This window comes from Coregonus lavaretus (genome assembly GCF_964263955.1).
Source record: "Coregonus lavaretus genome assembly, contig: HAP1_SCAFFOLD_6312, whole genome shotgun sequence".
Lineage (NCBI taxonomy): Eukaryota > Metazoa > Chordata > Actinopteri > Salmoniformes > Salmonidae > Coregonus > Coregonus lavaretus.
The window spans coordinates 1-19,270 of NW_028159261.1; the positions used below are offsets into that span (position 1 = coordinate 1).

Sequence of the window (19,270 nt, forward strand, 5' to 3'; positions counted from 1 at the left end):
GACCTAATTTAAGAAGTCCACCTTGAGATATTAGGACTAATGGACAGAAATAGTCCGCCGCTCATCCGGCAATTCTGAAAACAATTGGCTTTGTCTGCTGCTCTGCTTTTAGTGGACGCAAACTTAGATTAGAGCGCTGGCTGTGGACATCTGGAGTATGTCTCAAGTCTCCAGTTGAAGCATATATATGATGTACACACCCGCACTTAGTCCCCTATAAGCCTTGCTCTCTGTCAGGGCTTCTCCTGGGGATGAAAACAAATGAACAAGGGAAGGAGAAAATGGAGTTAGACAAATGGGGAGGTAGATCTTATAATCCCATCTATTAAGTCTGGAGTCAAAGTTAAGTCCCAAATGAGCCCAAAGCCAATCCTGGCTGACACACAGACCCATGCAAGCAAGCACATGCACACACACACAGACACACACACCATATGTTCTACTATCCTTGTGGGGACCTACAATTGATTTCTAAACCCTAACCCTAACCTTAACTCCAACTTTAAATCCTAACCCCTAACCCTAACCCTAATTCTAACCCATACCCTAATTGTAACCCTAAACCAAACCCCTAAGCTTAAAAAGCCTTTTTCCTCGTGGGGACTATCCTTTACTATCCTTGTGATGACTTTTGGGGATTTCCGGTACCGACGAGGATAGTAATACAAGCCCAGACACACACACACACACATACAAACACACACACACACACACATACACACACACAGCCACACACAGCAACAACAGCAGGGGTTGGAGAGAGTGAAGGAGAGCTGCCTTAGGGGCTGGAGTTTAGTCTGTTGGCTTGGAAGAAGAAGAAAAAAGAAGAAGAAGATTGTTACAGAGTTACAGACGTTAGCAGAGAGCATGTCAACAAAATCTTTGAGAAGTGAGTTCCATGCTGCGTTCTCCCACTGTCCGGCGCATATTGCTTTCAGGTTTGTGTGCCGGTGTGAAGTTATGTTTCTCTTTCTGTTCTGTTTTGCAGCGACCATGAAGAAAGGCAGTCCAGGGTGGGGGGTGGAGAGAGCGCTGGGGTACGGAGGGAATGGACAGATCACTCTAGCGAAGACCACAACCACCACAACCTCTGTGGATGGGGTCAAGTTCTCAGAGGGAAACCTTCTGCTCCAGGTATACAGTGTGTGTACTGTCTTGTCTGTCTGCCTGTCTGTCTGTCTCTCTCCGCCAGCCCGAGGCCTCTTTCTCCCTCTGGGGTTTACCTGAGGAAGTTTAGCTGACGTGAGGGGCAAGCACCAACCTGTCCCCCAGCTCACACACACTATATGACGCCTCTCAAACCCATCTACATGTAAACAAAACAACCTCACTCCTTCCCCTCCAGTTATACGAAAAGCAATTTGTTTTACGTCGTGACATGACCGAAGGTCATCCACCTCACCGAGAGTGGGATTAGGGATTACTGTCTCACGTCATCAGCCTATATATCATGCATACTGTATGCCATAGATACAGAACCCCTGTATACAGTCTCGAACAAATATGCTCGATTATAAACACTTTGATATTTCAACAACCTCCATACAGTGAGGGAAAAAAGTATTTGATCCCCTGCTGATTTTGTACGTTTGCCCACTGACAAAGAAATGATCAGTCTATAATTTTAATGGTAGGTTTATTTGAACAGTGAGAGACAGAATAACAACAAAAAAATCCAGAAAAACGCATGTCAAAAATGTTATAAATTGATTTGCATTTTAATGAGGGAAATAAGTATTTGACCCCCTCTCAATCAGAAATATTTCTGGCTCCCAGGTGTCTTTTATACAGGTAACGAGCTGAGATTAGGAGCACACTCTTAAAGGGAGTGCTCCTAATCTCAGTTAGTTACCTGTATAAAAGACACCTGTCCACAGAAGCAATCAATCAATCAGATTCCAAACTCTCCACCATGGCCAAGACCAAAGAGCTCTCCAAGGATTTCAGGGACAAGATTGTAGACCTACACAAGGCTGGAATGGGCTACAAGACCATCGCCAAGCAGCTTGGTGAGAAGGTGACAACAGTTAGTGCGATTATTCGCAAATGGAAGAAACACAAAAGCACTGTCTAACTCCCTCGGCCTGGGGCTCCATGCAAGATCTCACCTCGTGGAGTTGCAATGATCATGAGAACGGTGAGGAATCAGCTTATCATGTCTTTGTCAGTGGGCAAACGTACAAAATCAGCAGGGGATCAAATACTTTTTTCCCTCACTGTATAACCTCTCATACATGTATGTTCAATGCCACCAAAGGAGAAAAAAATAAGTGCATTCAACCACTTGTGTATGCACACAAATGGATTCATCCTCTTGGAGTAAACACCCAGATTCCCTCCCCTCCTGACTAAATCCTGAGTTTGACGCTCTCATTTCATTACCCATGGGCAATGCCTCTGACAGTGCTGTCCCATTTCTCAGTGGGGGCTAATGCTAGTAGTGTTAGCGTGCTGTCCCATTTCTCAGTGAGGGCTATGCTAGTCCTCATTAGCATTAGCTTTAGTGCTAAAGATAACCATCGCCATCTCCAGGGAGGTCTCACCACTGACCACACACAGCCCTATTCTCTCCAGTAGGGACTGGTCTAATGGAGGATGGCGCTAGACTGATTTATGACTGATTCTCAGCGTTGATAGTTTGGTAATGCTGGGAAGTTTGTAGTTTTGTCTTGACTGTCTTCCTCAGTCTCTGTCCTGGTGACTGCAGTAATTCCCCACAGGGAACAAACGCAGCTCTTATGAGACACAATTGTGTGTGTGTGTGTTTTTTTTGTGTGTGTGTGTGTAGGCCTAGACACCAGACAAAGACTCATGGGGGCAGTTGTTTCACTGTGTTTCACTGTGTTTCACTATGTGGTTGATTCACCATGCAAAAAACTTGTTCAGTGCAATCTGGGAGCATATATCATGAAGATGTTACAAACTACGTTATCGTCTTGTTGTCCTGTAGTCTTTCTCAGGAAATAATTAGAGTAGGTCTGTTAGAATCACTAACTATTACCCTCAAACACACACACACAGTGGTGTAAAGTACTCATTTTGAATGCTTAGCAGGATAGGAAAATGGTCCAATTCACACACTTATCAAGAGAACATCCCTGGTCATCCCTACTGTCTCTGATCTGGTGGACTCACTGAACACAAATGCTTCATTTGTAAATGATGTCTGAGTGTTGGAATGTGCCCATGGCTATCTGTATTTGTTGAAATAAAATGTATGTATTGTGCCGTCTGGTTTGTTTAATATAAGCAATTTGAAATGACTTAGACTTTTACTTGTGATACTAAAGTATATTTTTGCAATTACATGTACTTTTGATACTTAAGTATATTTAAAACCAAATACTTTTAGACTTTTACTCAAGTAGTTGTTTACTGGTTACTGGTTGAGTCATTTTCTATTAAGGTATCTTTACTTTTACTCAACTTTGACAATTGGGTACTTTTTCCACCACTGCGCAGACACACCAATACTTTTGCATGTATTCCTAAACCTGGTAGCTAATGTCTGTGTGTTAAATGCAGAAAATTTGCAGCAGCTTCCAGTAAATCCAGATATAACAAAGGCCCTTTATTGTGAAACCAAAATGCAGGACCTCTCGCACACCCTGTCTCTCTCTCTCTCTCTCTCTCTATCTCTCTCTTTCTCGCTCTCTGTCTCTCTCTCTCTCTCTCTCTCTCCCTCTCTCTCTCTCTCTCTCTCTCTCTCTCTCTCTCTCTCTCAATTCAATTCAATTCAATTCAATTTAAGGGCTTTATTGGCATGGGAAACGTGTGTTAACATTGCCAAAGCAAGTGAAGTAGATAGTAAACAAAAGTGAAATAAACAATAAATATTAACAGTAAACATTACACTCAGAAGTTTCAAAAGAATAAAGACATTTCAAATGTCATATTATGTATATATACAGTGTTGTAACAATGTGCAAATAGTTAACGTACAAATGGGAAAATAAATAAACATAAATATGGGTTGTATTTACAATGGTGTTTGTTCTTCACTGGTTGCCCTTTTCTTGTGGCAACAGGTCACAAATCTTGCAGCTGTGATGGCACACTGTGGTTTTTCACCCAGTAGATAAGGGAGTTTATCAAAATTGGGTTTGTTTTCGAATTCTTTGTGGATCGCTGTAATCTGAGGGAAATATGTGTCTCTAATATGGTCATACATTTGGCAGGAGGTTAGGAAGTGCAGCTCAGTTTCCACCTCATTTTGTGGGCAGTGTGCACATAGCCTGTCTTCTCTTGAGAGCCAGGTCTGCCTACGGCGGCCTTTCTCAATAGCAAGGCTATGCTCACTGAGTCTGTACATAGTCAAAGCTTTCCTTAAGTTTGGGTCAGTCACAGTGGTCAAGTATTCTGCCACTGTGTACTCTCTGTTTAGGGCCAAATAGCATTCTAGTTTGCTCTGTTTTTTTGTTTGTTCTTTCCAATGTGTCAAGTAATTCTCTTTTTGTTTTCTCATGATTTGGTTGGGTCTAGTTGTGTTGTTGTTGTTGTTGTCAAGGGGCTGTGTGGGGTCTGTTTGTGTTTGTGAACAGAGCCCCAGGACAAGCTTACTTAGGGGACTCTTCTCCAAGTTCATCTCTCTGTAGGTGATGGCTTTGTTATGGAAGGTTTGGGAATCGCTTCCTTTTAAGTGGTTATAGAATTTAACGGCTCTTTTCTGGATTTTGATAATTAGCGGGTATTGGCCTAATTCTGCTCTGCATGCATTATTTGGTGTTTTACGTTGTACACTGAGGATGTTTTTGCAGAATTCTGCATGCAGAGTCTCAATTTGGTGTTTGTCCCATTTTGTGAATTCTTGGTTGGTGAGTGGACCCCAGACCTCAGAACCATAAAGGGCAATGGGTTCTATAACTGATTCAAGTATTTTTAGCCAGATCCTAATTGGTATGTCAAATTTTATGTTCCTTTTGATGGCATAGAAGGCTCTTCTTGCCTTGTCTCTCAGATCGTTCACAGCTTTGTGGAAGTTACCTGTGGCGCTGATGTTTAGGCCGAGGTATGTATAGTTTTTTGTGTGCTCTAGGGCAACGGTGTCTAGATAGAATTTGTATTTGTGGTCCTGGCAACTGGACCTTTTTTGGAACACCATTATTTTTGTCTTACTGAGATTTACTGTCAGGGCCCACGTCTGACAGAATCTGTGCAGAAGATCTCTCTCTCTCTCTCTCTCTCTCTCTCTCTCTCTCTCTCTCTCTCTCTCTCTCTCTCTCTCTCACTCACACACACACACACACACTCACACTCACACTCACACTCTCTGGTGGTCTATTGTTTACAGGGTCCAGGATCCTGTGCGTGACAAGAAGCTATATTCCCCACCGCTCCGTTCTATTGTCACGTTTAACACCTGAACAAAGGCATGGCTAATTACATGGGATGTTTACCCAAACCTGAACACACACACATACATACATACACACACACACACACACACACACACACACATGCACACACACACCATGGCTACTTCTCCCTCCTTCAACTGTATGCACAGCCGACCAGATTTCCCCCTCTAATTTAATTTGAATCCTTTATTGCCCCTTATCATTCACTAAGTCATGGAATTAATAATTATTTATTTCAGTTTAAGTCTATTTGCCCATCTTTATGTTGAATAACTAAGTGTGTCTTGTTTGACGTATGAAGTATGAACATATGTTAAGTTCATAATAATATAATACTATTAAGTTCATAAATAGCAAGTTCATAGTGTGCATTTTTGTCTGACTGTGCCTCTCTGTGTCTCTAGGCCCTGAATGGCTTTGTGCTGGTGGTCACGGCGGAGGGATACGTGTTCTACTCCTCTCCTACTGTTCAGGACTACCTAGGCTTCCACCAGGTGAAATAGGGCCTTTTGACACACACTGACTGACACACAGACAGTGTACCCACATTATGCATATACTGTTTATAAATGTGTTATGAACGGGTTATTCAGGTGTTATGAAGACCCTATGTAGGTACCGTTCAAGTCACCTCATTGCAGCCGTATCACATAGCTAGCTGATGGCATCCTACATGTTAGCTTATAGCAGCTCATATCAACTACCTAGCTAACTACGCCATCATATGTACACTAAAGAGAAATGTCAATATTGACACAGCTGAATAATTTGCTGGCCAGCTGACCTTGTTGGACATTCTAATGTGACCCCTGAACTTTAACAGTAATCTGTCAAAAAGCCTAGTATCCCCATAGCATATCAGTCATAACTGAGGAAGCAAGGCTATAATCGGAAGCAGAAGTGCGTAGAGTTGAGAGTCATATGCCCTTGGCTTTCCTTTATACAGACCACATTTAAATGGATGTGTTTATAAGTCAGAAGTTCATCGGCAAACAAACTCCAAACTCTCGTTCCGTGCACACACACATCATTCCCAGAGAGAGACCTTGACTGAGGCCAAGAGTTTTAGGAAGCCTAAGGGAGATAGAGGAAAGAGAGAGAGCATCTAAACTTGTCTCACACAGCTCTCTCAGTCAGAACTACGTTCCCTGCATTTCTTCATTGCGGAGCGATTAATGGATCGAAGGGAAGAGGAAAACACATGAGTCATGTGTTCTGGGAATAATACAGTGTAGCGTGACTGCCGCTTGGTATATTGGTCCCAGAAGCACTGCTTGCCCTCTGTGCAAGACGATGCATGAACCCGGGTCATTGGCCCATAAACACACTTACAGTACACACACATATACACTCTCACAGCCAGGGGTGAACGTATGGCGTCCCGGCAAAATTCTATGATTCGGCCCATAAGCGTGTGCACACATAGGAGGTGTCGTACTGGGAAGAAATTACATCTACGTTCACCCCTGCTTACAGTACATACTCACTCATACACACACACAGTGCATGGCTGGGTCACTAGCCTAAAGACAGACGTTACACTGCAGGAGAGAGGCTCTAATGAATATGTTGATGACTCATGCCCCAAACACCAATGCACGCACACACGTACGCACACACGCACCCACAGAGAGTCCTCTTGGAATATGGGGGTTGTTTGGGCCTCTGCACCTGGTGAGATTTGCTCTTTAACGAGAGATGCAGAACCCATCCCACCCTTTTCCTCTTCCCACAAAACACTGAATGAAGCAGACATTATTATTTGGGCTTCCAAACCACTAGAGGGCAGCACCTGTTAGTTGTAATTCCCAGGTGACATTTGGAAATGACTGAATCTCATGCACTTCATATAGTCCTCTCTAGTCTGTACTGTAGTTACTGTATATCATCTTTTACACTCTTGTCTCCCTCTTTGACCTGTCTCCCACAGTCAGACGTGGTCCACCAGAGTGTGTTTGAGTTGATCCACACTGACGACAGGGCCTTGTTCAGACGTCAGCTCCACTTCGCCCTAAACCCCAACCAGTTTGATACAGAGCCAGGGAAAACAGAGAGTGAGTAATACACTATGTTAGTACACTAGTCTGCTATGTTAGTACACTAGTCTGCTATGTTAGTACACTAGTCTGCTATGTTAGTACACTAGTCTGCTATGTTAGCACACTAGTCTGCTATGTTAGTACACTAGTCTGCTATGTTAGTACACTAGTCTGCTATGTTAGCACACTAGTCTGCTATGTTAGTACACTAGTCTGCTATGTTAGCACACTAGTCTGCTATGTTAGCACACTAGTCTGCTATGTTAGTACACTAGTCTGCTATGTTAGTACACTAGTCTGCTATGTTAGTACACTAGTCTGCTATGTTAGTACACTAGTCTGCTATGTTAGTACACTAGTCTGCTATGTTAGCACACTAGTCTGCTATGTTAGCACACTAGTCTGCTATGTTAGCACACTAGTCTGCTATGTTAGTACACTAGTCTGCTATGTTAGTACACTAGTCTGCTATGTTAGTACACTAGTCTGCTATGTTAGCACACTAGTCTGCTATGTTAGCACACTAGTCTGCTATGTTAGTACACTAGTCTGCTATGTTAGTACACTAGTCTGCTATGTTAGTACACTAGTCTGCTATGTTAGTACACTAGTCTGCTATGTTAGTACACTAGTCTGCTATGTTAGTACACTAGTCTGCTATGTTAGTACTCACCCTGGTTTTCGATTGCCTATGCCAGGGGTGTCGAAGTCATTCCACGGCGGGCCGAGTGTCTGCGGGTTTTGGGTTTTTCCTTTCAATGAAGACCTAGACATCCAGGTGAGGGGAGTTCCTTACTAATTAGTGACCTCAATTCAGCAATCAGGTACAAGGGTGGAGTGAAAACCCACAGACACTCGGCCCTCCGTGGAATGAGTTTGACACGTGGCCTAAGCCAACATTTGTGGAAAGATTTGATATTGCTTGAAAAAAGTTATTCAGCTAACTGTAGTTAGCTGAATAACTGGTAGCCTGGCTGTTAAGAGCATTGGGCCAGTAACCGCAAGGTCGCTGGTTCGTATCCCAGAGCCACCTTGGTGGAAAATCTGCCGATGTGCCATTGAGCAAGGCACTTAACCCTAATTGCTCCTGTAAGTCGCTCTGTATTAGAGCATCTAATAAATGACTAAAATATAAAAGATATATAAATATACTTGTAACTGTGTGTACTGTAGGCCTGCAGCCTACCAACAGCAGTGACATCACAAGCAACATAGTGAGCTACGACCCGCAGCACATTCCCCCTGAGAACTCTTCCTTCCTGGAGAGGAGCTTCGTCTGTCGCTTCCGCTGTCTCCTGGACAACTCCTCTGGCTTCCTGGTACAGTAAACTAACAGTCCAAGCTCACACGACAAGAGGCCTAACTTCTACAGATTAACTTTGTATTAGTAACTTAGTAGTAGTGGTTAAAATATGACTTTTGCCTCCACAGAATGAGACAATTTAAGAAAAACAAAAACAGTACAATATATATATATATAAGACATACCTTAATGTAGTTTTAATTATGATTTCTGTTTATCCTCATGTGATCACACAGATTGAGAAGTCCTTTCCTCCTTATTTTGTTGTGTCTTCAACTACAGGCCCTGAACTTCCATGGGCGTCTGAAGTACCTCCATGGCCAGAACAAGATGTCAGACGGTGGAACCATGGACCACCCCCAGCTGGCCCTGTTCGTGGTGGCTACCCCCATCCAGACCCCCTCTATCCTGGAGATCAGGACCAAGACACTCATCTTCCAGACCAAACACAAGCTGGACTTCACCCCCATGAACGTTGATACAAGGTAACACTCCCATCCAGTGTTATTAAAAGTATGTGGACACCCCTTCAACTTAGTGGATTCGGCAATTTCAGCCACACCCGTTGCTGACAGGTGTATAAAATCGAGCACACCGCCATGCAATCTCCATAGACAAACATTGGCAGTAGAATGGCCTGTACTGAAGGGCTCAGTGACACCGTCATAGGATGCCACTTTACCAACAAGTCAGTTCGTCACATTTCTGCCCTGCTAAAGCTGCCCCGGTCAACAGTAAGTGCTGTTATTGTGAAGTGGAAACGTCTAGGAGCAACAGCGGCTCAGCCGTGAAGTGGTAGCCCACACAAGCTCACAGAACAGGACCGCCGAGTGCTGAAGCACGTAGCGCGTAAAAATCATCTGTCCTCGGCTGCAACACTCACTACCGAGTTCCAAACTGCCTCTGGAAGTAACGTCAGCACAAGAACTGTTCGTCGGGAGCTTCATGAAAAGGTTTTCCATGGCCGAGCAGCCGCACACGAGCCTAAGCTCGCCGCCATTGGACTCTGAAGCAGTGGAAAGGCGTTCTCTGGAGTGATGGATCATGCTTTACCATCTGGCAGTCCGACGGATGAATCTGGGTTTGGCGGATGCCAGGAGAACGCTACCTGCCCCAATACATAGTGCCAACTGTAAAGTTTGGTGGAGGAGGAATAATGGTCTGGGGCTGTTTTTCATGGTTCAGGCTCCTTAGTTCCAGTGAAGGGTAATCTTAATGCTACAGCATACAATGACATTCTAGACGATTCTGTGCTTCCAACTTTGTGACAACAGCTTGGGGAAAGCCCTTTCCTGTTTCAGCATGACAATGCCCCCGTGCACAAAGTGAGGTCAATACAGAAATGGTTTGCCAAGATCGATGTGGAAGAACTTCACTGGCCTGCACAAAGCCCTGACCTCAACCCCATCGAACACCTTTGGGATGAATTGGAACGCCGACTGCGAGCCAGGCCTAATTACCCAACATTAGTGCCCGACCTCACTAATGCTCTTGTGGCTGAATGGAAGCAAGTCCGCGCAGCAATGTTTCAACATCTAGTGGAAAGCCTTCCCAGAAGAGTGGAGGCTGTTATAGCAGCAAAGGGGGGACCAACTCCATATTAATGCCCATGATTTTGGAATTAGATGTTCGACGAGCATGTGTCCACATACTTTTGGCCATGTAGTGTATTTATAACTTAAAGATAATGTTAATCCTTTGTGTGCGTTATAGCATTTATATTAATTTCTAAATCATTTATAAGCATTTGTAATGACTTATTCATGAACGTTATTATGAATTGTAACCACAAACTTTTTAGTAAGCAGAGAAAAAAACAATTATTTCTAATGTTATTCCTCCTGTGTGTTATTGTGTCTCAGAGGGAAGGTGGTTCTGGGCTACACTGAGCTGGAGTTGTGTGTGAGAGGCTCTGGATACCAGTTCATTCACGCTGCTGACATGATGTACTGTGCCGACAACCATGTCAGAAGTAAGTAGTTATCACGTTTCCAAATCAATATTACAACTTTCCTCTTTGAATGTATGAATTAACTAACGAATGAATGAATGGATTCATGAATGAATAACTGAACTAACGAATGGATTAAAGAATGAATGAAATAAACTAACTAATGAGTTCTCCATATTTGCTGTACCCAACCCTACTGTTGACAGTTTCCTTGTGTATGTTTCCCTTCTTTAGTGATAAAGACAGGTGAGAGTGGTCTGACAGTGTTCAGGCTCCTGGCCAAGACTGGTGTGTGGGTCTGGGTACAGGCTAATGCCAGGCTGGTCTACAAGGGAGGGAGGCCTGACTTCATCATGGCCAGACAGAGACCGTTATCGTGAGTAGAGTCATCATCTGGACATCAAATTCAAGATTACTCTGCGCTGTACTCTACTGTACTCTATTTTATTCCAACACTCCCCTTTTTATTCCTCAAGAAATGAGGAGGGTGAGGAGCAGCTTCGCCAGCGGAGACTCCAGCTGCCCTTTAACTTTGCCACTGGGGAGGCTGTTCTCTACGAGGTGGGCCCCTCTCTGGACATAGCTGACATTCCAACCCAGAGCAAGGGCCCTAAGGTCAGGAAGATGGCCGAAGAAATGGCCCTGGACCCTGACTCCCTGCTGGGCTCCATGCTGAAGCAGGACCAGGCCGTCTACATGCAGGTACAGCAATTTACTCTGTTTTACCGTATTCCCTATATTATGCATTACTTTTGACCAGGGCCAATAGGTCTCTGGTCAAAAGTAGTGTACTATGTAGGGAATAGGTTGCCATTTTGGACACAGACAATGTAAGGGATGGGTCTCTAAGGATGAATTGACACGAAAATAAAAATTCATTTATTCATTTATTTATTCATTCATTTATTCAATCATTCATCCATGCAGACCAGCCCCAGCGAGCCCTCCAGCGAGCTCCCCAACCCTCTGGAGCTGTGCTCCTGGGAAGACCAGGCCTTCAGAGACAGCCACGCTCTGGCCAATGTGCCTGGTGATTCCTGGCAGTCCCAGACCCACACAATGCCCAAGCCGGACGTGAGCGTCCAGGACATGATGGAAACACTGCAGCAGATCATCGGGGACAACAGCCTGTGTTCCAGGTTTGACTTCTACTATAATATAAATCATATAAATTAATAAAAAACAATAGTAGATTATAAAATCTAACAACACTATCATGACTAGCAAAAATGTTTTGCGTGTCAGAGTGCAGTATTTATTTAGTTTCATAGCACAAACATTTGTTAGCACATTTCTCACACTGGCTTTAGCCACGGAGGGAGCAGGCCTGCCCAGGCAAGTGCAGGGGGGTTGCCTAGCAACACGTCCCTGGGGGGAGTCAACATCTGCATAGCGCTACAAATTTGTGAAGTTGTTCAGACCAAACAGCTAACGTGACAGCTAAAATGGCTTTGAAAAAATACGATTTCAGCTAATAGGAAGACGTATATAACAGAATAACTGCATTGTAGTGTTCACTAATCATAAACTATTTACACATAATGGAAGTATGGGCACATTTACATTTTAGTCATTTAGCAGACGCTCTTATCCAGAGCGACTTACAGTTAGTGCATACATTATTTTTTTTATTTTTTTCATACTGGTCGTCCATGGGAAACGAACCCACAACCCTGACGTTGCAAACGCCATGATATACCAACTGAGCTACACGGGACAAAACTTACTCAACCATTATTTCTTCAACTAGATGCATCATCATATTTTTCTCCCCAAATGATAACCTAAAATATTTCTAATTACTAATGAGTAAAAGTGTAGTAGTCTTAGTGTAATTATTTGTGATTAAATATGTGATCTAACTGCCCCACAGTCCAAAGTAAGGTTGATCAGACCAGATATTTTAATATATTGAACTTTGACTATATTTCACCTCTTCACTTAAGTTAAATGTTTAAACTTCTTGCACTACCACAAAAATACTTTAAAAGAGCTGAAGCAAGTCACACAATTTTTTAAAATGGAAAATTACCATATATTTTCTAGTATTTATTATATCTATTAAAAAATATATATGTGAAGCGCATTGTATTGTATTGTATTGCTATACTGTAGCTTGTATGAAATGTGCTATACAAATAAAATTGGATTTGATGTAATTGCAGCCTGGAAGTGGACCTTAACTGATCTTATCTTATCTTGTTGCAGCCTGGACGTGGACCTTAACTGATCTTATCTTATCTTGTTGCAGCCTGGACGTGGACCTTAACTGATCTTATCTTATCTTGTTGCAGCCTGGACGTGGACCCCATAGAGCTGAAGGACTGGGAGAACACTCTGCTGAAGATGAGCTCCAGCAACTGTGAGATGTCCGAGGACCTGGATGACATCTTCAACCACGACATCCTGTCATATGTGGAGGAACATCTCTTAAAGGAGAACGGAGGACTCAAGATGCCCGAGCAGCTGGACTCACTGCTGGGGTCCATCAGTGTCAACAATCCAATCCTGGAGGTACCAGAGTGCCTTACAAATGTCAACCTGCAGGGGAATACCATGATGCCTGGAGGAAAGGGCTTCAACTGGGGGGTTGATCCCCAGCAGAACCAGTTGCTCGGGATGGGAGGCCCGAGTGCGGCTGAAACAGGGAGTAAAATTCAGGGCATGTTGAAGCTGACACACATGGGTCCTCAGATGGGATTGAACGGCCCCACACTCCAGCAGGCTTCCTCCAGCAACACCTATGCCCAATCCCTTGGAAAGAACCTGGGCCTGCAGAGCAACGCTAATCCTCTGGCCTTTAACCCTGCCCTGGCTGGCTCCTGTGCCCAGGTGCGGCAGAACCAAACCAAGGGTAGGCAGCAAGGCCTCCAGGCCTCTCAGATCCTGTCCAGCCCTGGTAAAGGGCTGGCGTCTTATTCCCTGAGACAACAGATACAGCCAGGCCTTGCCAATCAGAGCTCTGCCACTCAGCTCATCCCCGCTCCTATGCGTCTGCCAATCCAGAGCCAGCTGCAGGGGCGGGGCATGAATGATCAGCTAATGAGATTCCAGGACAAGAGCTCCATAAGCCAATCAGATCCCTTTGCAGTGCCCGGTCAGGAAACCATGTGGATGCCCTTGCCCTCCTCCATGCCCAAATCCAACATGGTGGCCAACACCCTGTTGGAAACCTTTGCCCAGAATATTTCAAATCAACAACAAGACGTCATTCTAGATCCCAACCCGGCTAGCTGCCTACAAGGACACTTTTCCCTGCAGACCCAGAACAGTCTGAATCAGGGACAGTCTTACCAGCAACAGCAGCAGCAGCAGCAAATGCTGCCCACGATGTTACACCAACAAAATGGACACCAAAACAATGTAATGGGAAGCTTTTATAATAACCAGGTGTCTGACTTCCAAATAGCTCCCCAACTCCCCATCCCTGGGCTCCAGGCCCAGCCACAACAGAACTCTCAGGCCCAGAACTATAACAGGGCTCAAACAACATCAGGCCAGTACAGGCCTCAAAAGACCTCTGCTGTCGTCGCCCCTCCTCTCGTCTCTTCCAACAGCTGCATGTTCAGCAGCACCAACCCCCCCCTGGTTCCTGTCAACGGGATCCGTTTCACCCCCAACACGGCCCTTGGTTCCCTGGTACCATCCTCCTGTCAGAGGGCCACGGCCCCCCTCCACGACCAGAGTCCCTCCCAGGCCTCCTGCTACTTCCAGAGGAACTCCAGCGGGCCCATCGTGGGGTCCTCGGCAATCCCACAGGATGACACCAACATCAGCCCTCTGTCCTGTCAGGTGGGGCCTGGTCTAACCCCTGGGGGCCTCACACCAGACAGCCTGCTGGTCCAGCAGCAGTACCTCAACAGCAACGGGCAGACACAGGTAATACAGGAACCAGTACCTTAATTTAACCTTTATTTTAACAGATTGTCCCATCGAGGTAAATATACCTATTTTTCAAGGGATGCTTGTTTCATTATTACAACCAGATTACAACGTTTGTAATTGCACCAGTATTTAAGGTTTTACTAGTAGGATAGTTATTATGAGCCACGAGGGGGCCTTTGGGATGAATGTACAGTATCTGTTTCATATTTGTCTTTGACGTATGTTGAAGCATTTAGAGCCAATTACTCTGTTTTATGTACTTGTACACAAATTTGAAGATTTTCTTTGTCCATTGTTGGTGGTTTCTTTGAGAAGGGTATAATGAGGATTTTTAAAGCACTCAAACAAGTTATTATGCTGTGGGTTGCATGCATTACATCCTCCCCTTGTCTTTGTGATCTGTTGTGGCTAACTTCTTCCTAATTGGTCCATTATTTACTATCCAGGTCACAAACTGTCCAATGGAGGAAAACATATCGTTCCAGTTCCCGTCCCTGCCCAATGGAACCACATACTTCTCAGAGAACAATCAAACCAACTGTTGCGACTTCTAGAAGGTTCTACAAGGTAGGAGGAACCCGCCTTTTCCGCGACTGAATGGAATTTGTTGAGACACTGATGTGTAGCCCTCGTCGCTAAACAAACAGACACACGGACACAGACAGACTCACACAGCCAGGTGCCTTTGGGGATTCTACCACCACCATGCCTTACTTCACCAAGGAGACTAGGAGACTGGCCAAGATGGCTTCCTTCGTTTCTCTTCTATGCGTCTCAAATCCTATGTTTGGATACAAGATACAGAGCGTTTGGACCAGAGGGCCGTGTGGCTCCTTTTTCTTCTGCAACCAGACTGACTGTCACTGGAGCTCCTCCTTGACTTGCTTTCACCTTGGGTGTGCATGCCCTGGTCAAAAGTAGTGCACTATATAGGGAATAGAGTGCCCTTTGGGACGTACACTCACGTCTGGTCGGTTTGGAGGAAAGACAGAATATATTTATTGGTTGTTTTGAATTGTACCACGTTTTAATTGTGGCTCATTGTGCCTCTGATGTTAAAGAATTGCCAGAATAGTTTTGGAAAGGAAAGACTAAAGATGATGACATAAGCAGTAATAGGGAAAAAGAGATAAGACGTTGAATGAGATTACTGGGATTACTTTTACGTATTTTTTTTAATTCCCTAAATGCATATGAATATATAGGATCAAGCCAAATTCCAAAAGGAAAGGTGAGATAGTCGATGCCAGAGTAGCCTGATGAATTCATTACAGTATGACTATAAGGGCAAGAAGAAGAGCATTTGCATTTGGAAAATGCTAAATATGTTGGCATATGATAGTATGGACAGGATGTATGAATGGTATACAGTTTAAAATGCATCAAATGTTTATTTTGATAGTGAAAAAAGCTATTCCCCAGCAATCACAGTACTTCAATGGCTTGAATGAATGTGGAGTAAAGAATTAAAGTTTTTTTAATAAAAACTATTTCCCTTGTGATGGCCTTTGAGACTTGCCACATATTCTTGCATCACAAACCATGCTCCATTTTGATATATCCTATTATTACAACAATATATGTTAATCAGAATGTGATGACAACAACAACAACAAATGTATTTACTCAGCTTTGTTTTGTTTTTTGAAAAAATGCGTATTTTGTATTTTTGTAAGCATTTAATCAAAATTATAAATATGTAATTGAGCCAGTTTAGTCTTTTCTGTTATTTTGTGAAGTGTCCCACTGGGCACACACTGGTTGAATAAACGTTGTTTCCACATCATTTCAATGAAATTATGTTGAACCAACTTGGAATAAACGTTGAATTGATGTCTGTGCCCAGTGGGATTCCTGTGTACCTGCAGTTTTATTTGCTTCTATTTTGCTTCTATTGATAGAAAACACCCAAGAAGGAGATGTGCCTTGGTAAAGTATTCATACAGAAATGCATCAGATAGTTTAAGTGCCTCATTTGCATAAATATGCAGAAGAGAAACCGATTAACCAATCATGGAAAAGCATATAATCACCAGTCAATTTGAAAAGAAAAAGTAGAGCCACTGTTCAAACTGCATTGTTGATATGCTCTCCTATGCCTATGTGGGAATATCGTTCACTTTACTTTCATTTCTTTGATTCATTATTTTATTGCCCTGCAGTTCTACAGCGAAATAATACAGTATTGGCAGCTACAGATTCAGAATGATCAATGATCCAATTCAATATGGTTTATTCAATGTATTCTACGGGGATCGGGTGCTTTCAAAAATCTTACAAAAATACAGAACCTATAATGAACACTGTAAGTGTCCATATAGTATATTATTCAGTATTCTTGTCTGCATGCTTCTGCACAATGTAGGCACTATAACTATTGCACTGAGGCCAAGGCACCTTTCTATATGCAGTATCATTTGAATGTGTACATACCATTTTTTCATTTGTAATTTTCAAAGTCTTGTGGCCTTTATAAGATTCACTCTTATTATGATACACTATTTTATACATATGTTTTCTGCACACAGAACAGTTAATGTCTGTAAAACCTTTTTTGACCTGTTTCCTCAGAACAGTATTTATAAATATACACCTTGTGGCTTTTGTTGTCGTTGTTGTTCTGCCTCTAACAATGTATCAGCCATGGCGCTTACGTCTCAATTGTTGTATTTCATCTCCACATTATTAAAGAGGTTTAATGACTTTACACAGGTTTGTCTGTTCTTATCAGAATCTGAGTCACCTTTATTCGTCAAGTACATTTACATGTATCAGGAATTTGACCTGGTGAAATGTATGTTGTTTTTTGGAAATGTGTATTTATTGGTTTTCACAACATTCAATAAATCTTTAATGTGATGTTCAATAATGACATTTTTAGAAGCAGCGCAAATAAATAAATAAATAATGTATACAGAATGGTAAACAAAAACATACAACGTATAGATATATCACTCATACTGTATGTATTATACCATACCATAACACTTGAATATGAATATATCAACACATCCTTCTAGATCAGGGATCATCAACTAAATTCAGCGTCGCCAATTCTTTCTTTAGCGGATGGTCGGGGGTCCGGAACAATAAATAAATACAACTGTAGACTGCAAATTGACCGTAAGAAGCCTAAACAGATATAGTATTTGACTAAAACATAATCATTTCAAACCTTGATTACATTTGGGAACATTGTCCTGCGTAGGGTGCCATCTTTCAGGTGGGATGTTAAAACGGGTGTCCTGGCTCTGTGGTCATTCAAAATCCCATGATGCTTATTGTAAGAATAGGGGTGTTCACCCCGGTGTCACGGCTACATTCCCAACCTGGCCACATTCCATCATGGCCACCTAATCATCCCCCTCATTCCTAATTGGCATACCAACAGTGATTAACAATGACCAGGGTTCATTAAAGAATGTCAACTAATAACTTAAGGCGCCTTTTTCATATCTTATCCGAAGCAAGACAGTCAGATGAACCCGCAGTTGTAGTATCACTTGATGCAGAGAAAGCCTTTGATCGTGTTGAATGGGAGTATCTCTTCAAGGTTTTGGAGCATTTCCATTTTGGTACATATTTCAGTAACTGTGTTAAGCTTTTATATGACAGACCAAAAGCCAGAGTGAGCACGAATGAAATGGTGTCTGCTCTGCTTCCCTATTGGTCGTAGTACGAGATGAGGGTGTCCTCTTTCCCACATGCTCTTTGCTTTGGTTTTGGAACCACTGACTCAAAAGATTAGAGAGAACACTTGCATCACAGGATTTTCAGTGGGAGATATAGTGCACAAGATTTCTTTGTACACTGATGATATCTTAGTATTTCTCACAAAACCAGACATATCACTGAGGGCCCTGTTGAATATGATTCATTCTTTCAGTACTTTCTCTGGTAATAAAATTAAACTGGTCTAAGATTGAGGTCCTTCCAATATCTAAAGCAAATCCACCAGCGTTGGGGTCATATCTACCATTTCAGGTTAAGTCCAAAGTTAAATATTTGGGAATTGTGATTGATGGAGATTTGAATAATTTATACAAACTAAATTACACTCCATTGATGGAGAAGACTGGTAAAGACCTGTCCAATTGGATTACCCTATCCATGTCTCTTATAGGAATAATTAATTTCATAAAGATGAATGTACTATCCAGGTTAATGTATCTGTTTCAATCCATACCAACTGAGATCCCCAAGTCATTCTTCAGCAAATATAATTCACTGGTGGACAAATTCCTATGGAGTAATAAGGTTGCAAAAATTAAGAGAAGCCCTCTGAACTTGTCATATGAAGAGGGAGGATTGGTCCTACCAGACCCTCAGCTATATTTCTGGGCTGCTCAGATTAGACCACTATTTCACTGGTTTAATGAAAATAACCCTCCTACATGGACTCAGATTGAAGGGCATATTCTAAAAGTACAAGATACAGTATGTAATATGTTCAATATTGCTTTACTCCCAAGAATATTAAGACTTTTACTGGAAACACCATTCTTAGTCAATCTGTAAAGGTATGGAATGATGTTCATCGATATATGGGGCAGGATACTTATTTGTCCCCCTATTTCCCAATTACACTCAATACTACACTTACAACAGGTCTGAGAGACCAAGTTTATACTTTTGACTCATCTGTCAACATAATCTTTTTCCAAGTGTCTTGATGATCATCCAGGTGCTTCCAGGTACTTTTTGGCAAACTTCAGTCAACTTTTTGGATGAGATG

At 42.8% G+C, this 19,270-nt stretch overlaps 1 protein-coding gene across 1 annotated transcript; it reads left to right on the forward strand.

Moving 5' to 3' along the window:
* Nucleotides 1–45: 45 nt before the first annotated feature.
* On the forward strand, nt 46–17,242 carry ahr2 (aryl hydrocarbon receptor 2). Its single transcript, XM_084197374.1, has 12 exons — nt 46–889; nt 989–1,134; nt 5,762–5,851; nt 7,288–7,411; nt 8,570–8,715; nt 8,982–9,184; nt 10,562–10,671; nt 10,885–11,026; nt 11,127–11,352; nt 11,578–11,789; nt 12,945–14,529; nt 14,982–17,242. Exons 1-12 carry the CDS (start codon nt 868–870, stop codon nt 15,087–15,089), a joined length of 3,114 nt encoding a protein of 1,037 aa, XP_084053500.1. The 5' UTR covers nt 46–867; the 3' UTR covers nt 15,090–17,242.
* The last annotated feature ends 2,028 nt before the right edge of the window (nt 17,243–19,270 follow it).

Excerpts from the sequence above, each read along its gene's own strand:
- ahr2 (XM_084197374.1), top strand. The coding sequence starts at position 868 with ATGTCAACAAAATCTTTGAGAA. Across the intron at positions 1,135-5,761 it reads AGGGAAACCTTCTGCTCCAG|GCCCTGAATGGCTTTGTGCT; the intron begins GTATACAGTGTG and ends CTGTGTCTCTAG. Across the intron at positions 5,852-7,287 it reads ACTACCTAGGCTTCCACCAG|TCAGACGTGGTCCACCAGAG; the intron begins GTGAAATAGGGC and ends TGTCTCCCACAG.